The 19,119-nt window shown below is 46.4% G+C and overlaps 1 protein-coding gene across 1 annotated transcript in view; it reads right to left on the bottom strand.

The window, feature by feature from the left end:
• Positions 1–20: 20 nt before the first annotated feature.
• Positions 21–19,119, bottom strand: part of ECEL1 (endothelin converting enzyme like 1) — a 48,348-nt gene continuing 29,249 nt past the window's right edge. The window contains exons 8-17 of the mRNA XM_035133227.3: positions 17,985–18,059; positions 14,106–14,209; positions 12,762–12,820; positions 11,879–11,930; positions 11,153–11,220; positions 8,588–8,712; positions 5,871–5,936; positions 4,697–4,792; positions 3,038–3,114; positions 21–1,357 (exon numbers count right to left, since the gene is read on the bottom strand). Coding sequence (XP_034989118.3) covers positions 1,258–1,357; positions 3,038–3,114; positions 4,697–4,792; positions 5,871–5,936; positions 8,588–8,712; positions 11,153–11,220; positions 11,879–11,930; positions 12,762–12,820; positions 14,106–14,209; positions 17,985–18,059 — 822 coding nt within the window. The 3' untranslated portion in view covers positions 21–1,257. The remainder of the gene's footprint in view (positions 1,358–3,037; positions 3,115–4,696; positions 4,793–5,870; positions 5,937–8,587; positions 8,713–11,152; positions 11,221–11,878; positions 11,931–12,761; positions 12,821–14,105; positions 14,210–17,984; positions 18,060–19,119) is intronic.

The following is a 19,119-nucleotide window of genomic DNA, read 5'->3' as shown; positions in this document are numbered from 1 at the left end:
TGAATAAATGACACCCCTTTGCCCATGCAGACAAAACAGCTCTGGCCTTTTAATTCGACATGATCAGCAGCAGAAAAATACAGCGCAACATTTTCTGTACAAAGAGCCATTTAGCCCTACAGCCCAGACAGCGCCACCTGCTGGCTACGAGTGTGTGTGGAGGGTTTGGGAGGGTGGGGTGGGGTGGGGGGTCAGAGGTGCAGTTGGCCACACAGCTGACCATGCCAGCCTGCCTCCAGACTCTCACTATTTTGAAGACAGGAGTCGATCACGTATCAGCAAACTCAGGTTGCATTTGGGCTGGCCTCCTTCCACAATGAATCTGTTCCACCTCCACACACACCCAAAAAATCAACCCTTTTTGCAGCAAGGGGAAATGTGCTGGAAAGTATGGGATAGCGATCGCTTGATGCGATCCTGTATAACCTCCCCACAAACAGATCAAAATAAAGGCTCGACAAAACGGGGATGCCGTATAACCTCCCTGCGATTTTTGTGTAGGCAGATCAGGACGAGTGCTTGCCTAGAAATCACCCTGGTCCTCCCCCCCCCAAATATCTACATGCCCTGCATTCCCTGGTGTGCTTTTGCTCAGGAGAGAAGGGGGCAGGTGGTGCCTGGCATGCCAGGGAGGGCAGCCTGGGGCAGGAGGGTGTCCCTGAGCCACAGCTGCCCCTTGCCAGGCCTACTGACTGCCCATTTTAGAGAAAGCCCTGATCAATATTTCCAGCACCCAAGGTGAGTTTGGGAATGTGCTGGCCTTGAGAGGAGATCTGGAGATGCTGAGCTTTGAGGGGAAATTAGGAGGCACCTTGATTTGGCCTCGTCCGCCATCTTTTTTTGTTTTGTTTTTCCAGATCTGGTTGGAGAAAACAGGCCTCATGTTTGCCACCTCCATCTGGCTCAGCCTGGCCCAGCTGTAGTGTCCTCTCTTGGGTGGCCTTGCCTGAGTTTGACTGTTCCTCTGTGACACAGGTGTGCCCAGAGGTCTGTGTGAGGTCTTGGGGAGAAGAGTGTCCAATTTCTGCAGGAGTCAGTCCATCCCCACCTCCCAAAATAATGGACCTTGTCAGTCAGTGTGCATGTTGGTCCCTGAGAACGGGGCCAGCTCAGGTGTGTGTGTGTGTGTGTGTGTGTGTGTGTGTGTGTGTGTGTGTGTGTTTCCCTCATTTTTCTATGTCCAGGCGGTGGGCAACGAGGTTTAGAGTGGTGGCAAGTGAGCTCGGCGAGTGTTTCAGGATGGAGCGGGCGGCTCTTTCACCAGACGGAGCATTTGTGAGCTGGGTTCATGGGCGAGTTCTTGGGGCAGTGGAAGACCCGGCCGAACTCCTCGAACTGCGAGACGCTGCCCAGGACCCTACAGGGGAGAGGGAAAGAAGGGAGGAATAACACAACAGCAGCCACGAAAAGCCTGAGAAGGATTGTTGTATAAAACGAGAAGCATTGCCTCCTGGGACTGCACCTAAGATGCCTCTCCTGTTTTGCAACCCTTGAGTCCTCATGTGGAGGCTGGCCGCAGGGGCTTGGTAGAAAGAGGAAAGCACTTTTCACATGCTCAGATTCACTCTTTGCTCCTCCTTCTCAAGATCTGGCAGCTGCACCCTGACCGCTGGGAGGGAACTGCTTCCGATTTAAGCCCCTGGCAGCTCCAAAGAATTAGAATAATAGAATCATAGAAGATTTGGAAGGGACCCAAAAGGCCATCTAATCTATCCTATCTAATCTAAATTTATTGTTAATTTAATTCCATTTATTCCCCAGTTTTCATCTGACTCAGGTATGAAATCTCTCATAGCCCCATTCCCCAAACCAGTGCATCTCTCAAATCAGAATCCAAAACACACGATTTCCCTGGCTGCAGTTGCTCGCCTGAAGGTTTCTCCTGCCTCACTCAACATGCAAACACACTATGTCCCAAACTGAGATATCAGCCTGCCTGCTTTTAGAGGAAAGGCCTGGGAAGGCTGGTCTACCAGGGATGCCCCCAGCCTGGCAGGGGAAATTTGCTGAGCAGTCAAGCAAGGAGACCACGTAGGGCGACCGTCAGCTGTGGGTTGGCAAGCAAGGCTCTCGGAACACGAGAGCGCTCACGTTTTATTTGTTTTATTTCAACAATCTATGCTCTGCTTAATCTCAGCAATGTACAAGAGCCATAATACAGTAGGAATAAAAATGAGTCAAAACTATAAATTCAGAAGTCAATTTTAAAAAGCCTGCTGGAGATGGAAAGAAGAAAAAGGCCCAACCCGATAAGAATGGCAGATCAAGTTGATGGACTATGTCGAAATAGCAAAAAATGACCAGAAGACTCAGAAATCAGGAAGACCAGAATTTTAATACGGAATGGGGAAAATTTATAATCTATCTTAAAAGAACATTGTAAGCAGCTAAAATCGTTAGTGGGATTGGAATAACACCTGTAGTTTAACAGTGAATTTTGGACATAACGGAGATGCAAAAGATTTGGATTATTATAAGAGATGCAGGAGGAAAGGACTAACAATAGGACCCACAAAGGGGAGGAGGGAAGCCCAGGAGATTCTGTGGAATCTTGTATCTATATTGCAAGTTATGTTCTTGTAAAATTTTCATTTGAAAAACCCAAATAAATAAATTTATTTTGATAAAAAAAAAAGCCTGCTGGGATGAAGTGAAATGAAATAAAAGTCTTTAGGATGTCCCGGACGTTCAATAGGGAGGGGATCTACCTGATCTCAACAAGAAGGGAATTTCACAAAATTGGGCCCACAATACAAAACACAGAACTCCTGTTAGATATGAGCCATTCACCCAAGCAGGGATTCCTGCAAAAACCTCAGAGGTCGAGCAGGAATATAAGGGATGGGATGGCTCCAGGGGTATTCTGGACCCAAGTCGTCAAGGGCCTTGTAAATTAATGCAAGCACCTTGAACCTGGTCCCATATCTTATGGGCAGCCAGTGCAAGCCAAACCCAAATGGCATCCCTTGGCCAGCCCTTCTCCTTCCTGCCTGCTACTCTTGCACACAAACACGCAGACGCACACAAAGCCAGGTACCTGTAGTGTTCAGGGGCGTGTTTGTCGGTCAGGACCTGCAGGTAGATGGATTGCGAGCGCCGTTTGATGCACCAATTCTGCAGGGAGAAGAAGCAAGAAGTGGGAGGCTGGATCTGTCAGAGAGTGGGGAGGGAGGGAGGGAAGGTCGGGCCTGTGGCTCCAAGGTCCTTAGCCAGTGTCTTAAGCATCTTTGTCTTAGAGACCAGGCAGCCCGCTCTAGCCCTCCACCGGAAACGCCTTTGTCTGTGCGGCACAATGGTGGTAGCAGCTGGTATCCTCCCTCAAAGAGGGCACGTGTTGCGGTGCGACCTGGCAACCGATCCCTGTGTTGTGGGTGGGTACGTTTGGATAGCCACAACACCCTATTGGTAGGTCCCTTGATGCTGGGTTCATCAGGCCAATGGGATGCTAGCCAAACCGATCAAGGGACCTATATATGCCCATGCACGTGACTCAGAGCTTCCTCTTTGGGTCAGTGCATCGGAACCCCCGCCCACCTCCTCTCCCTACTTTTAGGGCTTGCGCGCTTGACCTTGCTATGCCGTCATCTGTCCTTGGGACATGGGCACGACGGGAATTTTCCCCACTGGGCTGATTGGCTGGTGCCACTTGGCTTTCGCCTGCCGCGTAGCAAATCGCCACAACTTGTAAGGTTGCGGATAGGCTCTGGTTCAGGTGCTAGGGATGGGGGAACCCTCTCGCCATCCCTGTGTGAAGGGTATTCCGTTAAAGGAATCCAGGGACTCAATGGTTTGGTCAACCCTGCAAGGGGTTGTGCCCGTGCCTGAGTCCAGGGGGACGTCTGGGTGGTGGACATAGCATGCCCCCGGCTTTCCGCCATTCCGGGTGTTCACCTATGCTGGCGCCCTGGGTCAGTGCTACCTGCAGGGAGCTAGTCGAACCATTCACCTGATGTAATCAATAAAGTTGTGGCCCCTAAATTCTGCCAAAAACCAAAATTTGAGTCTTGTCTGAATTCATTTATACGGGGAGGTTTAAAGGTCTAAACACGCAACAGGGGTCTCTGGCAAATGTTAGGAAAGGCAGAAACAAGTGTGCATGAATCCCTCCCCTGTTTTGCTTTCAAAATGATTTTTGTTGTTCTTCATTTGTTAAAAATTGCATCCGCTTTTGATTCCTCTTCCCTTCCTCTCTTTCTTCTTAGCTTCTTGCTGCTGTCTGTGGCAATAGCAGAGTGCCCTCAAGCTAAAGGTCATTAAAACTTACACACACACCCACACACACACCCATTTCAGTCTCCAGAGGCTGAAAACAAGAACAGTAAAACTGCCTTTAAGCTCTTTGCAAAAGTGCTCTTTGATGCAGCCTTCTCTCCTTTAAACACCACACCTGTCAAATTTGGCTCACAATGTTGATCCTGATAAGGATCTGGGCCCACCCCTCCTGTAAGCTCCTGAGTGCAGCCTTTCCTTCACCAGCCTGGATCTCTGCAGATGGCTTGGACTCCTGGCAGGGGCTGATGGGAGTTGTAGTCCAGAACATCTGCTTGGGAGCCAGGATGCTGAAGGGCGCATTAGTGAGTTGAGAATGCTTTGGAGATGCCTCAGTCTGATGAGACAGGGCAGCAATGTTTGCTCAAGCCTTTGGGGTCTGATCCAGGAACCCCAAGGAATTGTTCCCCAGGCACACAGACCTTACCTGGGCAAAAGCGATGAAGAAAAGTTGTTCGTGGGTGTATTTGAGCGGGTGGAGAGGGTTCTCGGGACCGTTTTCCCGCACCCACTTCTGATAGGCCTGCAAGAGAATGTCTCACTCAGTGAAATGAGGTGGCTGTTCCCCAACCCTCCCTGCAGGGACCCTCCGTAAAAGTGAAATTGCTAAAAGTATCCAAAGGGCAGAGCTTTTGAATCCTGGTTTTTCCTCTGTGTTTTTAGGCATTCTTATTTGTTGTCTGTAAGATGTCTTGAGTCCCTGACAGGGGGAAAAACTTAACAAATTGTGTTTCTTATACAAATACTGAGGAACATGGTCCCTCGGTGCCATCGGTATCCGGAAATGTCTGGCTCGTTTAAGACTCTTTGCTGTTATTTCTTATCCATTATAATTCAGTAACGATTTGTCATGATGGTTGAGAGTGAAATTCTGTTTAATAATAATCTGCCAAAGTTTTGAGAGTTAATTTTATTGCATACGTTTACATTCTAATGGACAATTGAGCATTCCTTCATTAGGTATAAGTTGTTTTGTTTTATAGTCTTTTTTTTTTACTATGGGTTTAGGATTGCTAGAAGATATGCTACCTCTGTGTGCATTTTGCAGTTTCATCAGCAATGCAGAAAGGCGGGATACAAATCAAAAGTGAGCTGAAACCACAGTGGGGTGGAATGCTGTGGATAATAATAATAATAATAATAATAATAATAATAATAATAATAATAATTTATTATTTATACCCCGCCCATCTGGCTGGGTTTCCCCAGCCACTCTGGGCGGCTTCCAACCGAATATTAAAACAGTACAGCATTAAACATTAAAAACTTCCCTAAGCAGGGCCGCCTTCAGTTGTCTTCTAAAAGTAAAATAGTTACTTATTGCCTTGACATCTGCTGGGAGGGCGTTCCACAGGACGGGTGCCACTACCGAGAAGGCCCTCTGCCTGGTTCCCTGTAACCTCACTTCTCGCAATGAGGGAACCGCCATTAGACTGCTCTCCCATGAAATCATCTAATCCTCTTTTAAAGGCCTCCAAGCTGGTGGCCATCACTGCCTCTTGTGGGAGGGAGTTCCACAGTTAACTAGGCACAGTGTGAAAAGCACTCTTGCACGGGTCTGGGAACTCCTCTTCCCTCGGGGGACGGGGGGGGGGACTTACATAGTAGGCGAGCTTAAGTCCCCCCATATCGGCAATGTTCTCCCCAAGGGTATGCTTCCCGTTCACCTGTAAGAAAGACAGAGACAGACAGACAGAGTAGAGTTAGGATTGGAGATGCTCCTTTTCCACCATCCCACAAAAGCCCAGTATTGAGAACAGAGGTTCTCAAACTTTTTTCTCTGGGCCACACCAATTTTTTCTCTGGGCCACATTTGTTAAAAAACCAGAGGCTTTTCTACTTGGAATTATAGGGAAGGAATTGCCAAAGAAAGATATTACTTTTTTTTTGTATGCCACAACAGCAGCTAGACTTGTATTAGCAAGGACTTGGAAATCAGAAAATCTACCAACGATTGATGAATGGCAACTGAAGTTGATGGAATACATGGAACTGTCTGAACTGACTGGGAGAATCTGCGACAAGGGAATGAAGTCGGCAGAAGAAGAATGGGGGAAGTTTAAGTTATATCTGGAAAAGAATTATAAGATTAAAGATGGACAATAAGGGAAGTGGAAGTATAATGAGGCTATAGATGCAAGAGTTTAAAGAAGAAAGGAGCTAGTCTTATAGTTAAAAAATTATAAGAAGTAAAGTTTATAAGTACAAATGTATAGAAAGAAATTAGTTGTAAACAGTTACAATGTTTAGATTTTAGAAAATGTTAAGAATGATGAAGGCGAGAGCGCTGCAATAGGTATTAATAGAAACGTGGAAGGGAGGAGGGAGGAAGTCACAGGTTTAAGAATTATACTAGTAAATGTTAAACACAATATTTTTTATTTTCTTCTTTTTTTACATATTTTTATTTTTTGTGTATTTCTTTCTTTTTTTTGTCAATCTGTATTTTTGCTTTGTATTTTTCTTTTTAAGTCTGTTATAAAACTAATAAAAAATAATTTTAAAAAAAAAGATATGGAAAACACTCGGAAACAAAAAGAAACAAAGCCTAGCAGTGCTTAATTTATAGCGCAGAACGCAACTGCTTTGTAATAGGATCATGAGACATCAAGAAAGTATAAAACAATGCAGCAACATAAGAACACAAACTATTCCCAAAATATAATTACAAATCTTACATATGCACCTGAAGTATGTATATGAACTCAATGAGAGACGTGAGCTTGTTTTTGCCGGGTAATCTCGTTTATTTCCGGTCTAATTTGAGACAAACAAACTCTCATCAACACAAAGAAACCTTTCTCTTTCCTAGTCTTTCTTATTTGTCAGAGTTGAAAATCCCTGTTTCTTTGCCCTTGAATCTCTTTACCACTCCTGCCTCACCCTTTGAAAACGCCTCGCTCAACCCCTGTTCCTCCCTCCTTACACTTCACCCAGCACTATATGTTCATATAAAGGCTTGAGTGTGTTCCCACACATCCCAAAAGTTGGATTGCCACCTTTTTTAGTGCCGGGGCTCCACTGCCTTTAACGGATGGGCATCGGGCAAACATTCAATTGCCCCTTTCCAGGGCTGGCATCCAGCACTGACTGCCAGGTGACCCGGATGTGACGTCTAGTTCAGCAAATGCAGCCTCTTTGGAAGTTGCCAGCTGGCACCAAGATGCCAGCCTCCGAATGCCATGGTAACTGTAGAACTATGTTCTGCCACTGAAGGGAGCAAAGTCTCCCCTACCATGCATTTGCTGGGCATTTGTTTCTTACCTGTCTATATGACAGTGGGCCAAAATACAGGTCCGCCTCCTTCGAGGGGTGGCGTAACTCTTCCTCTTGGCCATTGAGTTATAATTTGCCACAGCTGCTTCCTATAGCTTGGCAAATAGACAGTACTAAGGGCACAAACCCTATTCATCTATTCTATTTATTTATTATGACATTTGCACCCTGCTTTTTCTCCAAGGTGCTCAAGGTGGCTGGCATACACACCTCTCTCCCCGCTCTCCATTTTATCCTCACAGCGACCCTGTGAGGTAGGCCAGACTGAGAGGTTGTGACGGGCCCAAGGTCACCCAGTTTAGCCCCATGGCTGAGTGGGGATTTGAACTCAGGTCTCCCAGGTTCTAGTCTGGTATGGTAATCATTACCTGGCTCTCCAGTGGACTCCAGACTTTTGACTCTCCCCAGAGGACGTGCTCGGTTACAGCGATCAGAGCTATAATAAATTTGTTCCTCAAATTCTCCTCTGCAAATTTTCGTTTTCATTATTTTAATTTATCGCCTGCCCTTGGCCCTAAGTTCCCAGGGTGGGTTACAACAATTTAAAACACAGCTATTAAGAACAAATCAAGAACGCCCTGTTAAAAATACAATGACAAAAAAATTAAGTGGGTCTCATTAAATATTCTCCAGTTATGTGAATATTTGTTGTTCATTTTCGGAATATTTGATATCTACCTATTGATAACATTATTTGATAGCCATGCTGTGATAGTATTTAATATCGAACTAGATTTGAGTGATGATGCACAACGCCATTCAGAATTTTGACAGCTTCTGAAGGGGGGGGGGTGTTTTCGGATTTGATGCCTGCCTTAAATAACAAGCCGATATCTGGATATTGTGGGGAAATGTCACAGTCAAAGGGCAAATGCAGATGCGAGGTCCCAAAATTTCATCTTTTAAAAACATGGACAGTGGAGCTGGAAATTTGGGCATTTCCCACATATTTGCTAACACTGGCTTCGGGTTCTACGGCGGACCCTTTGCAAAGGAGCTCTCCCCCTTTCAGCTAAAGGTGCCATTGCACACCCCGGCTCACCCTCTGGTTGTAGACGGTGAAGTTGTCGTACAGGTTGACGATGCACTCTGCCTTCTTGAGGAACTTGCTGTAGGAGGAGTCGGTCCACCAGTGCATCAGGTTGCCGTGGCGATCGTACTGGCCTCCTGCAAAGCGGGACAGATAAGGGTCAGTCACAAGGGTGACCTCAGAGATTTTGCTGCTATTCTATTGTGGTTTGACTGCAGGAGTGTTCACATGTGTTTTTTTTTAAAAAAATAAACTTTATTATGTTTCACAGTCAGTACAATAAAATGAGTATTACAACTATAATTTGTACATTGTTCTTATTCCGTTCTCTCCCGGTAGTTTCCCCCCTAATTCCCTCCCCACCCTCCCCGTCCCATTGACTTCACAACCGTATCTAAACTTGTCCCCCTTCTCCTTTATACATTTTGCATACCTTGTTCTTCTATTCCCTAATATTTCTTACAGCATTTAATCCTCCTCATCCTCTTTGCTTTACTAATTCCATTACATTACTTCAGTTATTGTTAATATTTTATTATAGAGCCCTTTAAATGTCCGAAATATAATTTGGGTTTTCTAGCTTCTTTTGTAAATAATTTAAAAATGGTTTCCAATTATTTTGTGAATCTTTATTCTTTATGCTATTGATTTCATCATATTTTTTCGCCAAATTGTAATAGTTAAATAATTTTTCTTGCCATTCTTCTTTACTGGGGGCACTTGTAGTTTTCCAACTTTTTGCGATCAGGATTCTTGCAGCGGATGTCACATAGCTAATACATCTCTAGGCTTGATGTCATTTGGTATCATCCCCAAAAGGAATAATTTCGGACATTTCTTAAATGAATATTTCAAAATTTTCTTTAATTCTCTATAAATCGATTCCCAATACACCCTGATTTTATTGCAATTCCACCACATGTGTATATTAGTTCCCACTTCTTGGTTGCATTTCCAACAGATGTTACTTGTTCCTGGATAGAATCTAGCCATTTTGATTGGTGTTATGTACCATCTGCTTTGCATTTTTAATATGTTTTCTCTCAAATCGTAATTTGGTGTGAAGTTTAGATCTCTTTTCCAAAGATTTTCCCAATCTTTCATTGTTATTGGCTGTCCTATATCCTGGCTCCATTTGATCATATACTCTTTGGTCATTTCTTTTTCTGTGTTCCATTTTAATATAATTTGATATAAATTTGTTATGAATTTATCTTTGTTTACCAATAATATTTGTTCTAATTTAGATGAATAATAAAGGAGTGTTCACATGTTATAAACACTCCTGCAGGTTATTCACACGTAATGTTCAATGAGTGTACGCTTTGCGTACCTGTGTACACGAGAGCCGAGCTGCGTGCATCTGCAAAGTGTTCACACTTTCAAAGAAACCCCTTGCACATGTGTAGAGAGAGCTTGTACCTGGGCACTGGCGGAGCTTCATTCTCCGGCACCGGGGGCGGGGGCTGGTGCGCGTTCTGGGGGCGTAGTGTGCCGCCCGTAGGGGCGTGGCGCAAGTTCTGGGGGTGGGGCACCCAGTGCGGGTGGGTGGGGCAGCCGCCATGGTGCCCTCGGGATTGTGCTGCCCGGGGCGGAGCGCCCCATCACCCCTCCCTTCCTACGCCCCTGTACCTGGGTTCAGTGTAATGTGAGAACAAGCATCAAGAACGCTCAAGTTTTTACAGAAATAATTCATTGATTGGCCAGATGTTTGCCAAGGGAGGGGGAAGCTAAGATAAGGCTTAGAACAGAAGTAGCCACAGGACAGAAACATATTTTTAAATATTAAGAATATAGGACATTGTTGAGTCCAGAGGTCCATGATGGATATATTCAAACTTAAGTTGAAAAGCCCATATTTATGAGTGAGGGAAGGGTTTCGTGTTTTGGGAAAGCATGCCTGTTCCGTGCCTCAATATGCAGATGAAAGAATGAGAATGGATGGCCTCTGGTAGACATTTGCAGTTTCGGTGGGAGCAGCTGCAAGGCCTCCCTTCAATCCAGGCCAGGACCGGTTCTACTATGAGGCAGAGTGAAGCAACCGCTTCAGGTGGCGGATTCTTGGGGGCAGGCAGCATGGGCGAGGTGTTTCAGGACAAACCTGTGGGTTTTCCATCATGATCCTTCTAAGCCAGGGTTTCCCAAACTTAGGTCTCCAGCTGTTTTTGGACTACAACTCTCATCACCCCTAGCTAGCAGGACCAGTGGTCAGGGATGATGGGAGTTGTAGTCCAAAAACAGCCGTAGACCCAAGTTTGGGAAACCCTGTTCTAAGCTAACCTGGTTCCCTCAGGTGTGAGAGGTTGATGCCGAACCACCATTTATTAAAAAGCATTTATGAAACCATTTAATGCTTTAAAAAATCTCTTAGAGGCCCATCAGCAATACTGAAGTAATATTCAGCCACCCGTCTGGTTGGCTTCCATAAACTGAATTGAATTGGAAGCTGAATGTTTCTGCCTCAAGCAGCGAAAAGGAATCAGGCTGGCCTGGTTATTAGGTTTTGGGAAGGTTCGGGAAGATTATTGACAGGCCCCGAAATAGGTTTGGGGAAGGGAGGGGGAAGAGAGAGCTCACCCCAGTCATCGTAACCATGTGTCAGCTCATGTCCAATAATTGTTCCGATCCCGCCGTAATTCAGGGACCTGTAGGTGGGAGATGAAGCATATGGGGATAAAGCTGTGGGGTGGCAGTGGCATAGAGGGTGGTGGGGAACAGGTGAGAGCCCAGATACTGCCAACGGATGGAGAATTTTAGGCTTGAAATCCGCAAGGGGCTAGAGGGGCATGATCCAGGTCAGGACTGTCTTCTGAATCTGCCCCAGGCTGATACTTTCTCTTCAGAACAAACATTGCCACTTTTCAGCACACTTTTCGAAAAGCACATTTTCACAGTTCACACACACACACACACACACACACACACACACACACACACACGAGATGTCTGATGAAAAAAGCAGAGCCTGGATGCTCCTATGGAGGAAGGAATTCCTTTCAAGGGACGGCTCAACACCACCACAAAACTTGGCCTAGAGAACAGAAGGGCTGGACTGAAACCCACCAGCCCACAATTCTTCAGCCATGGGCTGCCCAGATGTCGTTGGACTACAAGTCCCATCACCCCTGACCACTGACGAAGCTGGCAGGGGATGATGGGAGTTGCAGTCCAACGGAATCTAGAGACACAAGGTTGAAGAGAGCTGCTCCAGCCTGAATCGCCACCATCAGAACCACACACAAAGCACCCATTTCCCTTCCAGAAGCCCATGATGCACTCCCGGTGTGCAGGGAAAGCACTTACTGTGGAAACTCTGGGTCATACAGCGTGGGTTGAAGAATTCCAGCTGGGAACACTGAGGAGAAATGAGACAAAGATGGTAAGGGAACAGAAATTCTCAGCAAATGTGGAGCCTTCGAGAACCTTCCCTGCAGAATGGAACATGTAAAGGGACCCCTGACCATTCGGACCAGTCGTGACCGACTCTGGGGTTGCGGTGCTCATCTCGTGTTATTGGCCAAGGGAGCCAGCATACAGCTTTGAGGTCATGTGGCCAGCATGACAAAACCGCTTCTGGTGAACCAGAGCAGCACACGGAAACGCCGTTTACCTCTCCGCTGGAACGGTACCTATTTATCTACTTGCACTTTGACGTGCTTTCGAACTGCTAGGTTGGCAGGAGCTGGGACAGAGCAAAGGGAGTTCACCCCGCCGCAGGGATTCAAACCGCCGACCTTCTGATCGGCAAGCTCTAGGCTCTGTGGTTTAACCCACAGCGCCACCTGTGTAATGTGTAACATGCGTAACATGGCATAATGTTAAATCTTGCGAGGGAAAAAGCTCTGCGTTGGTGGGGATTGCATAGGTCATGTAGGTATGGAGCGGCCTTTCCAAATAAAGGTAGGATTCCTAACCCCAGTGGAGAGCAAGATTTGTTGGCTGCTATACTGAGATTTTGAGATTCAGTCTCTAGCAGTCTAAATATGGAGCCCGCTTGGGTGGCATTTCAAGGAAATGGTGTTCTGGAGTGCATAGCTGGGCCGTGGCAATGCCAATTCCTGACTCTCACCCAAGGGAAGTCTTGGCTTTTGAAGGAAGGAGGGGGAATGAATTCCACTATGCGACTTCCCTTTCCCATGAGCTACCCAGTCCCACGAGATATCCAGAAATGCAAATGGGTCCATACCCATTTGGTTCTTGTTGGGAAGGTAGTAAGCGTTCAGCGCCTGGGGAGGCAACAGCCACCTGCAACGAGAAAACACACCTTGATCAAGAGAGGTCTGCTTGCAGCACAAAGTGAGGCCTGCTTGATCCAATAACTGTTAGATGCAGAAGACAACATCTGTCCGCACAGGAATGAGATGGGGTCTCTTATGTCCTCCAGAAGGCAGAGAACACACTGAATTTCTTTTCTATTACTAGAGGCAAGTCAAGAAAGCGGCAGGAAGTATCAGTGCTGGTGCTGCTAAGGGATGGGAGACTTGCCAGCTTCCAGATATTGTTGGACTTCGATTCTCATCAGTCCCCGCTAGCATGACCAGTGCTTGGGAATGACGGAGGTTGTAGTCCAACAACAGGTTCCCCAACCCTGTGCTAAGGGAGCAGGAAGCAGGTGCTCCAAGGGTTCCTGTAGCAGCTGTCGGAAACAGCTACAGGAATTCGGAGGCTTCTGCCCGCATGGAAATTCATGAACCAGTCCTCACAAAATCACTTCCTTCATTCTCAGAGCAGTGTTTCCCAAACATGGGTCTCCAGCTGTTTTTGGACTACAACTCCCATCATCCCTGACCACCGGTCCTGCTTGCAAGGGATGATGGGAGTTGTAGTTCAAAAACAGCTGGAGACCCAAGTTTGGGAAACCCTGTTCTCAGAGCAACCAGGTCCGAGCCATCAATCTTGGATGAACTCAACACCTGCTTGTGTGTTGCGTGAAAAACACTGGCTGGTTCAAACATACTGTACTTTTCGATAGCGGGTTTGGTTCAAAGGAGGCAACGTCCCTGCGCTGTTGCCGCCAGCCACTAGAGGCTGCTCAAGCCTGGGGAAATGAACAGACAAAGAAAGGAAAGACTGAGGAAGTAGGTGGGGGGGGGAGACTGGGGTGTGTGTGACTCCCAGGCTGTCCCTGTTTCCAAGAGGGATTCCGTCACATACCAGGAAACTCTGATTGCACAATTAAGATGGATCTGACACTCCTGTGCAGCAAACACACTTCAAAAAAGAAAGAAAAGCCGGAAAGACAGAGATAGGAAAATGCACAGAAAGTGTGGGATGATGCTTGATGCAACAGTGTCTGACCTCCCCACAAGCAATCAGTAGCTCAATCAGTAGCAAATGTCTAACCTCCCTGCAAACAAATCGGGACCAATGCTGGAAGTACCACCAAATTCAGACCTCCAGTCCACAGTAGCTTTCTTGAGAATTTAGGTGCAATATTTATAGGCTCTCCCTGCTTGGGATATCTCAGGGTTCAGGCTCTCCACAAGCTGGCCTGAGCTGCACACTTCCTGTCAAAAGGAGGGATACCTACGCCGACTTGTCCACTTCCTGCCGGATCTTCTTCACTGACAGCTTAATGCTGAATTTGATGCTGTTGAGGATGTTCTTGAAGTAGGTTTTCTCATGGACCTCAAACTGTGGAAGGAGACAAGTGAAATTAGGCTGAAGGATTTGGGGAAGGGCTGTAGCTCAGTGATACATGCCAAAAGGTCCCAGGTCCAAGACCCCTGTTGCAAACCCCGGAGAGAAGCTAAGTGGCTCATGCAGGCAGGACTGAGCATGGTGGGGCATTTATGCGCCACCACCAAAAAAAGGGCACTCATGTGCATAAAATGTGCATATGCTAACCTCCATGCACACATGTGAGTTTAGGACTAATTATTATAATTTAAATAGAAGTACACCTCGCCATAGCAGGAAAGGTTGTAACCAGGTGAGCTGTATTCACCTGCAAAGGGCTCATCCACACTTGATCCATGCCTAGAAAGTATGATTCCAAAAGGTTTTCCATTTGTCTCATGTTTACTAGGCATGGGTCCGAGAGGTTTTGCCACTTCCCCCTGGAAAGCCTGCTCTTTAGTGCTAAATCACAACAAACGGCAATCCTCAAAAGAAAAAGGAAAAGACTGCCGTTTGTTCCAATTCAGCTTGCATTAATGTGGTAAAGGTAAAGGGACCCCTGACTATTAGGTCCAGTTGTGACCGACTCTGGGGTTGCGGCAGTCATCTCACATTATTGGCCGAGGGAGCCGGCGTACAGCTTCCAGGTCATGTGGCCAGCATGACAAAGCCGCTTCTGGCGAACCAGAGCAGTGCACGGAAACACCGTTTACCTTCCTGCTGTAGAGGTACCTATTTATCTACTTGCACTTTGCCGTGCTTTCGAACTGCTAGGTTGGCAGGAGCTGGGACTGAACAACGGGAGCTCACCCCGTTGCAGGGATTTGAACCTCCGACCTTCTGATCGACAAGCCCTAGGCTCTGTGGTTTAACCCACAGCGCCACAGCTTTGCTTTTGGGAACATAAAAGCAGCAACAATCTGATTGTAGGATATGGCTTCATAAGCTATAACAGTTATACTAAAAGCAATGATTCTTCAACATCAACTTCGTTGGACTGGTCATGTTGTGCGGATGCCTGATTATAGTCTTCCAAAGCAACTACTCTATTCCAAACTTTAAAATGGAAAGCATAATGCTGGTGGTCAACAAAAGAGGTTTAAAGACTGTCTCAAGGCAAATCTAAAAAATTGAGTATAAAGACCAACAACTGGGAAACACTTGCCTGCAAGTGCTCCAGTTGGAGAACAGCCTTTACCAAAGGTGTTGTGGGCTTTGAAGACACTCGAACTCAGGAGGCAAGGGAGAAACGTGCTAAGAGGCAGGCACACTTGGCAAACCCTCACCGTGATCAACTCCCACCCGGAAACCTATGTCCCCACTGTGGAAGGACGTGTGGATCCAGAATTGGCCTCCATAGTCACTTGCAGACTCATTATTAAAACCGTGTTTATGGAAGATAATCTTACTCAGCTACGAGTGATCGCCAAAGAAGAAGAAGACTAAAAGCATAAAGGTTGAAGGGAGGACAGGATCCATGCTGGGGCCAGAACTTAAGGGGAACCAAAATGGAGACAGGGCTGAAAAGTGGAAATGTAGTTGGATGGTATTGTGCAACAGCTAGGAAATTGGGAAGGCAGCAGGGGACAAAGAAGGGAGAGTGGTGGATAGGGGGTGAAAGAGCGGGAGTGGGGCGAGGAGTAATAATGGATGTTATTTTTTTCTACTGATCAAGATGACCCGAAACTGGAATGACCTATGGAACTGGCTGATTCATCTGGGAGACCCTGAGTCCAGGGGAGGGGGGGGGGCTGAATTAGATTTAAGTGTTTAAATGTTATTATGATAAAAGAAATAATATTTGAATGTATGGAAAAATTTTGGGTATAAATTTGAGGCTAAGGGGAGAAATAGAGGATAGATGGATGGGAAAATAAATTTAGATTTGGACTAAGATGAATTATGGGTGGAAGATAGTCGATGCTTTTAAGAATAGAAATAGTTGTGAGATAATGAAAAAATGTGTTATAATGATTTAAGATAATAACTTAAAATAGCTTAATTTTATAGTTAAAAATGGACCCAGTGTGAGGGGAATCAAGGAAGTCTACAATGTTAATTAAAATGTTAGAATTTATATGTTTTGCTTTTTTATGTTTTTATTCTTGTTTTTTTGTTTTTTGTTTTTGTGAATGTTTGTAATTTGTAATGTTTGAAAATCACTAATGAATTGTTTCACTGAACAATGAATGTTTCACGAAAAAATTAGGCAAGTATCAGAGGGATGGTTGAGCCTGCATTTTGCCAGTGAGGTTTAGATGGTTGTCCGACATACAATAAAGATATTATTATTTTGTTGAAGCAAACTTCATATTACCCTTGGCTCAACTGTTCACTAATCTTGGCACTGATCCACTGACAGTTGGCCACAAGCTGCTCGTACAGGGAGCTGTTTTTAGTGACTATTGTACCTCACACCAGAAATGACCTGTAACAGTCACTGAAAACAACTTGTGGAACTGTTACGAGATCTTTCATGAGCTACTAGAGAGAGGTTCCCAAGGGTTAAAATGCAAGACTGAAGCCTTTTTGTGTCTGTCAATGCAGCAGCATTATAATATGCCAGCAAAACAAAAAACTGTAAGAGGCATTCATCATACCAGTTAAGGGAGGGGTTTTCAACCTTTTTGGGTCCATGGCTCCCTTGACCAACTACCTTCTTTCTGTGGCACCCCTGTGGGGCTCAGGAGCCCAGTTAGCTCACCCCTTGCCTGCAGAGCTGGCAGCCCCTCACCCTTTTTCGAACACCCTCCCTTGTGGGGTGTGCCCTCAGCCTCCTCTCTTCTCCCTTCTCCTTGGAAGTCCTTGGGGTAGCCGCAGCTGCCGCCCCTGATCTCTGAGCTGCCCCCCCCTGCCCCAAAGAGAAGTGCCTCCTCATACTGCCCCACAGGGGCCTGGGAAGCACCCCCTGGCCAGTGCCAGAGGCACCATTCGTCTGGGGAGCTTGTAGCCAGGGCTGCTGCAATGAACAGCTGTGCAAGCCTTTGGGAGGCAAAGATGCAAGAGGGCATCAGAGGAGGGAAGGAAGGAAAGAGGGACAGAGGCCATTGGCACATTGGTTGGAAACCACCGAGTTAAGGAGTAAAAACAACATTTACTTTGGGTTTACTTATAAACTTGCAACCCATTGGCACAGGCTTTGTGACCCACTTGTGGGTCACTGAGATAGAGGACCCCCTCTAAGGGCTGTTTCCTGTAAAATAGGATGTTGCTGTTTAGTCGTTTAGTCGTGTCCGACTCTTCGTGACCCCATGGACCATAACACGACCACATTACCTAGGCCAGGTGAGCTACTATTGTAGCACAGAGGGGGGCAGCTCTCTGTATTTCTGTTTTTATTTCTTGCGTGCTGCCCTTCAGTTTATAATTACAAAGGTGGCTTCATATGATGAGAACAACAAATCCATTGCAAAACACAATAAAAAAACCATTAGAAAAATGCAATTGGGGGGGGGGGGGAAACCCCAGTAATCAACAAAACAGCAGGATAAAATAGAAGCAGCTACTTAAAACTCCTCTGATGTTAAAAGCCTAGGAAAATCAAAAAGGTCTTTGCCTAGTGCTGAAAACACATCAATGTAAGTGTTAGGTGATCTCCCTTGGGGAAAGAATTCCATAAACAGGAAGGCTCTTTCCTCACCTTACCACCGGGCATTATTTAAACACAGGTGATTAATCAACGGAAAACCCTTTAGTTGATTAATTGGTTGGGCTGCCACTCTCTGCCCAGGGAGGATCCCACCCCACCCCACCCCAGGAAGCGTGGGCAGTGGGCTCCTGGCATGCTTGCCTCGTATTCCTTGTCAATCGCTTCTGGGTTGAGCAGGAAGTCTGGGTAGCCGATCATCACCATCATGTGTTGCAGCTGCAAGAGAAGCAGGACTCAGATACCTGAGAGGCAAGACAGCTGGAGTGACCTGCACAAGACAATCCTCAAGAACCCGTGAGCCACATCAGCAATGCTGGGGAACCCACTGTTACCTAAAAGCCATTTGCACCTTCAAAAGGCAGACCAGAGCTTAAAGGGAGGTCCCTAGCGATTCCACCTCTCTTTGACCCTGGCGGTGGAGGACAATAACCCACACCTACTATGGGTTTAGTGGTTAAGAGTGGTGGACTAGGACCTGGGAGACCAGAGTTCAAATCTCCACTCAGCCATGAAGCTCGCTGGATGACCTCCAGCCTCTGAACCATTCTTCATAAGGCTTGGTTTCCAGACCCTTTATAATCTTGCTCACCCTCCTCTGCACACCTTCCAGCTTGTCAACATCCTTCTTAAACTGTGGTGCCCAGAACTGGACACAATATTCCAGCTGTGGTCTGACCAAGGCAGAATAGAGCAGTACTATGACTTTCCTTGACCTGGACACTAGACCTGATGCAGCCTAGAACAGTGTTCGTTTTTTTCACTGCTGCACCGCCCTGTGGACTCCTGTTAAGCCTGTGGTCCACCAAGGCCCCTGGATCCTTTTCATATGTACTGCTAGCGAGCCAGGTGTCCCCCATCTTATATTTGTGCATCTGGTTCTTCCCTTCCAACTCTACAATTCTATGATTCTAACCCGACCTACCTCACAGGACTGTTGTGGGGATCAATGTGTAGGAAGACCATGTATGATCCTTGGAGAAAATGGTGGGATATAAATGCAATGAATAAAAATAAGAGTGTCCATAGGAGGTCTGTAGCTGAGTGGAAGAGCATCTACTTTGCATGTAGAAGGTTCAACCTTCACCATCTCCAGATATGGGTGGGAGAGGAACCCTGCATGAAGACCTGGAGAGCCACTGCCAGTCAGTGTAGACAGCATTAAGCTAGATAGACAGACCCATGGGTGTGACTCAGTAGAAGGCAGCTCCCAGGGTTCCCAGAGTGCCAAACACATCCCCACGGCCATAGCCAGGTTGCTCGAAGGACCACCTTGTCT

Source organism: Zootoca vivipara, chromosome 5 (genome assembly GCF_965207765.1).
Source record: "Zootoca vivipara chromosome 5, rZooViv2.hap1.1, whole genome shotgun sequence".
NCBI classification, from domain to species: Eukaryota; Metazoa; Chordata; class Lepidosauria; order Squamata; family Lacertidae; genus Zootoca; species Zootoca vivipara.
The sequence above is the reverse complement of the archived record's forward strand: the minus strand, read 5'-3'. Positions and strand labels throughout refer to the sequence as shown.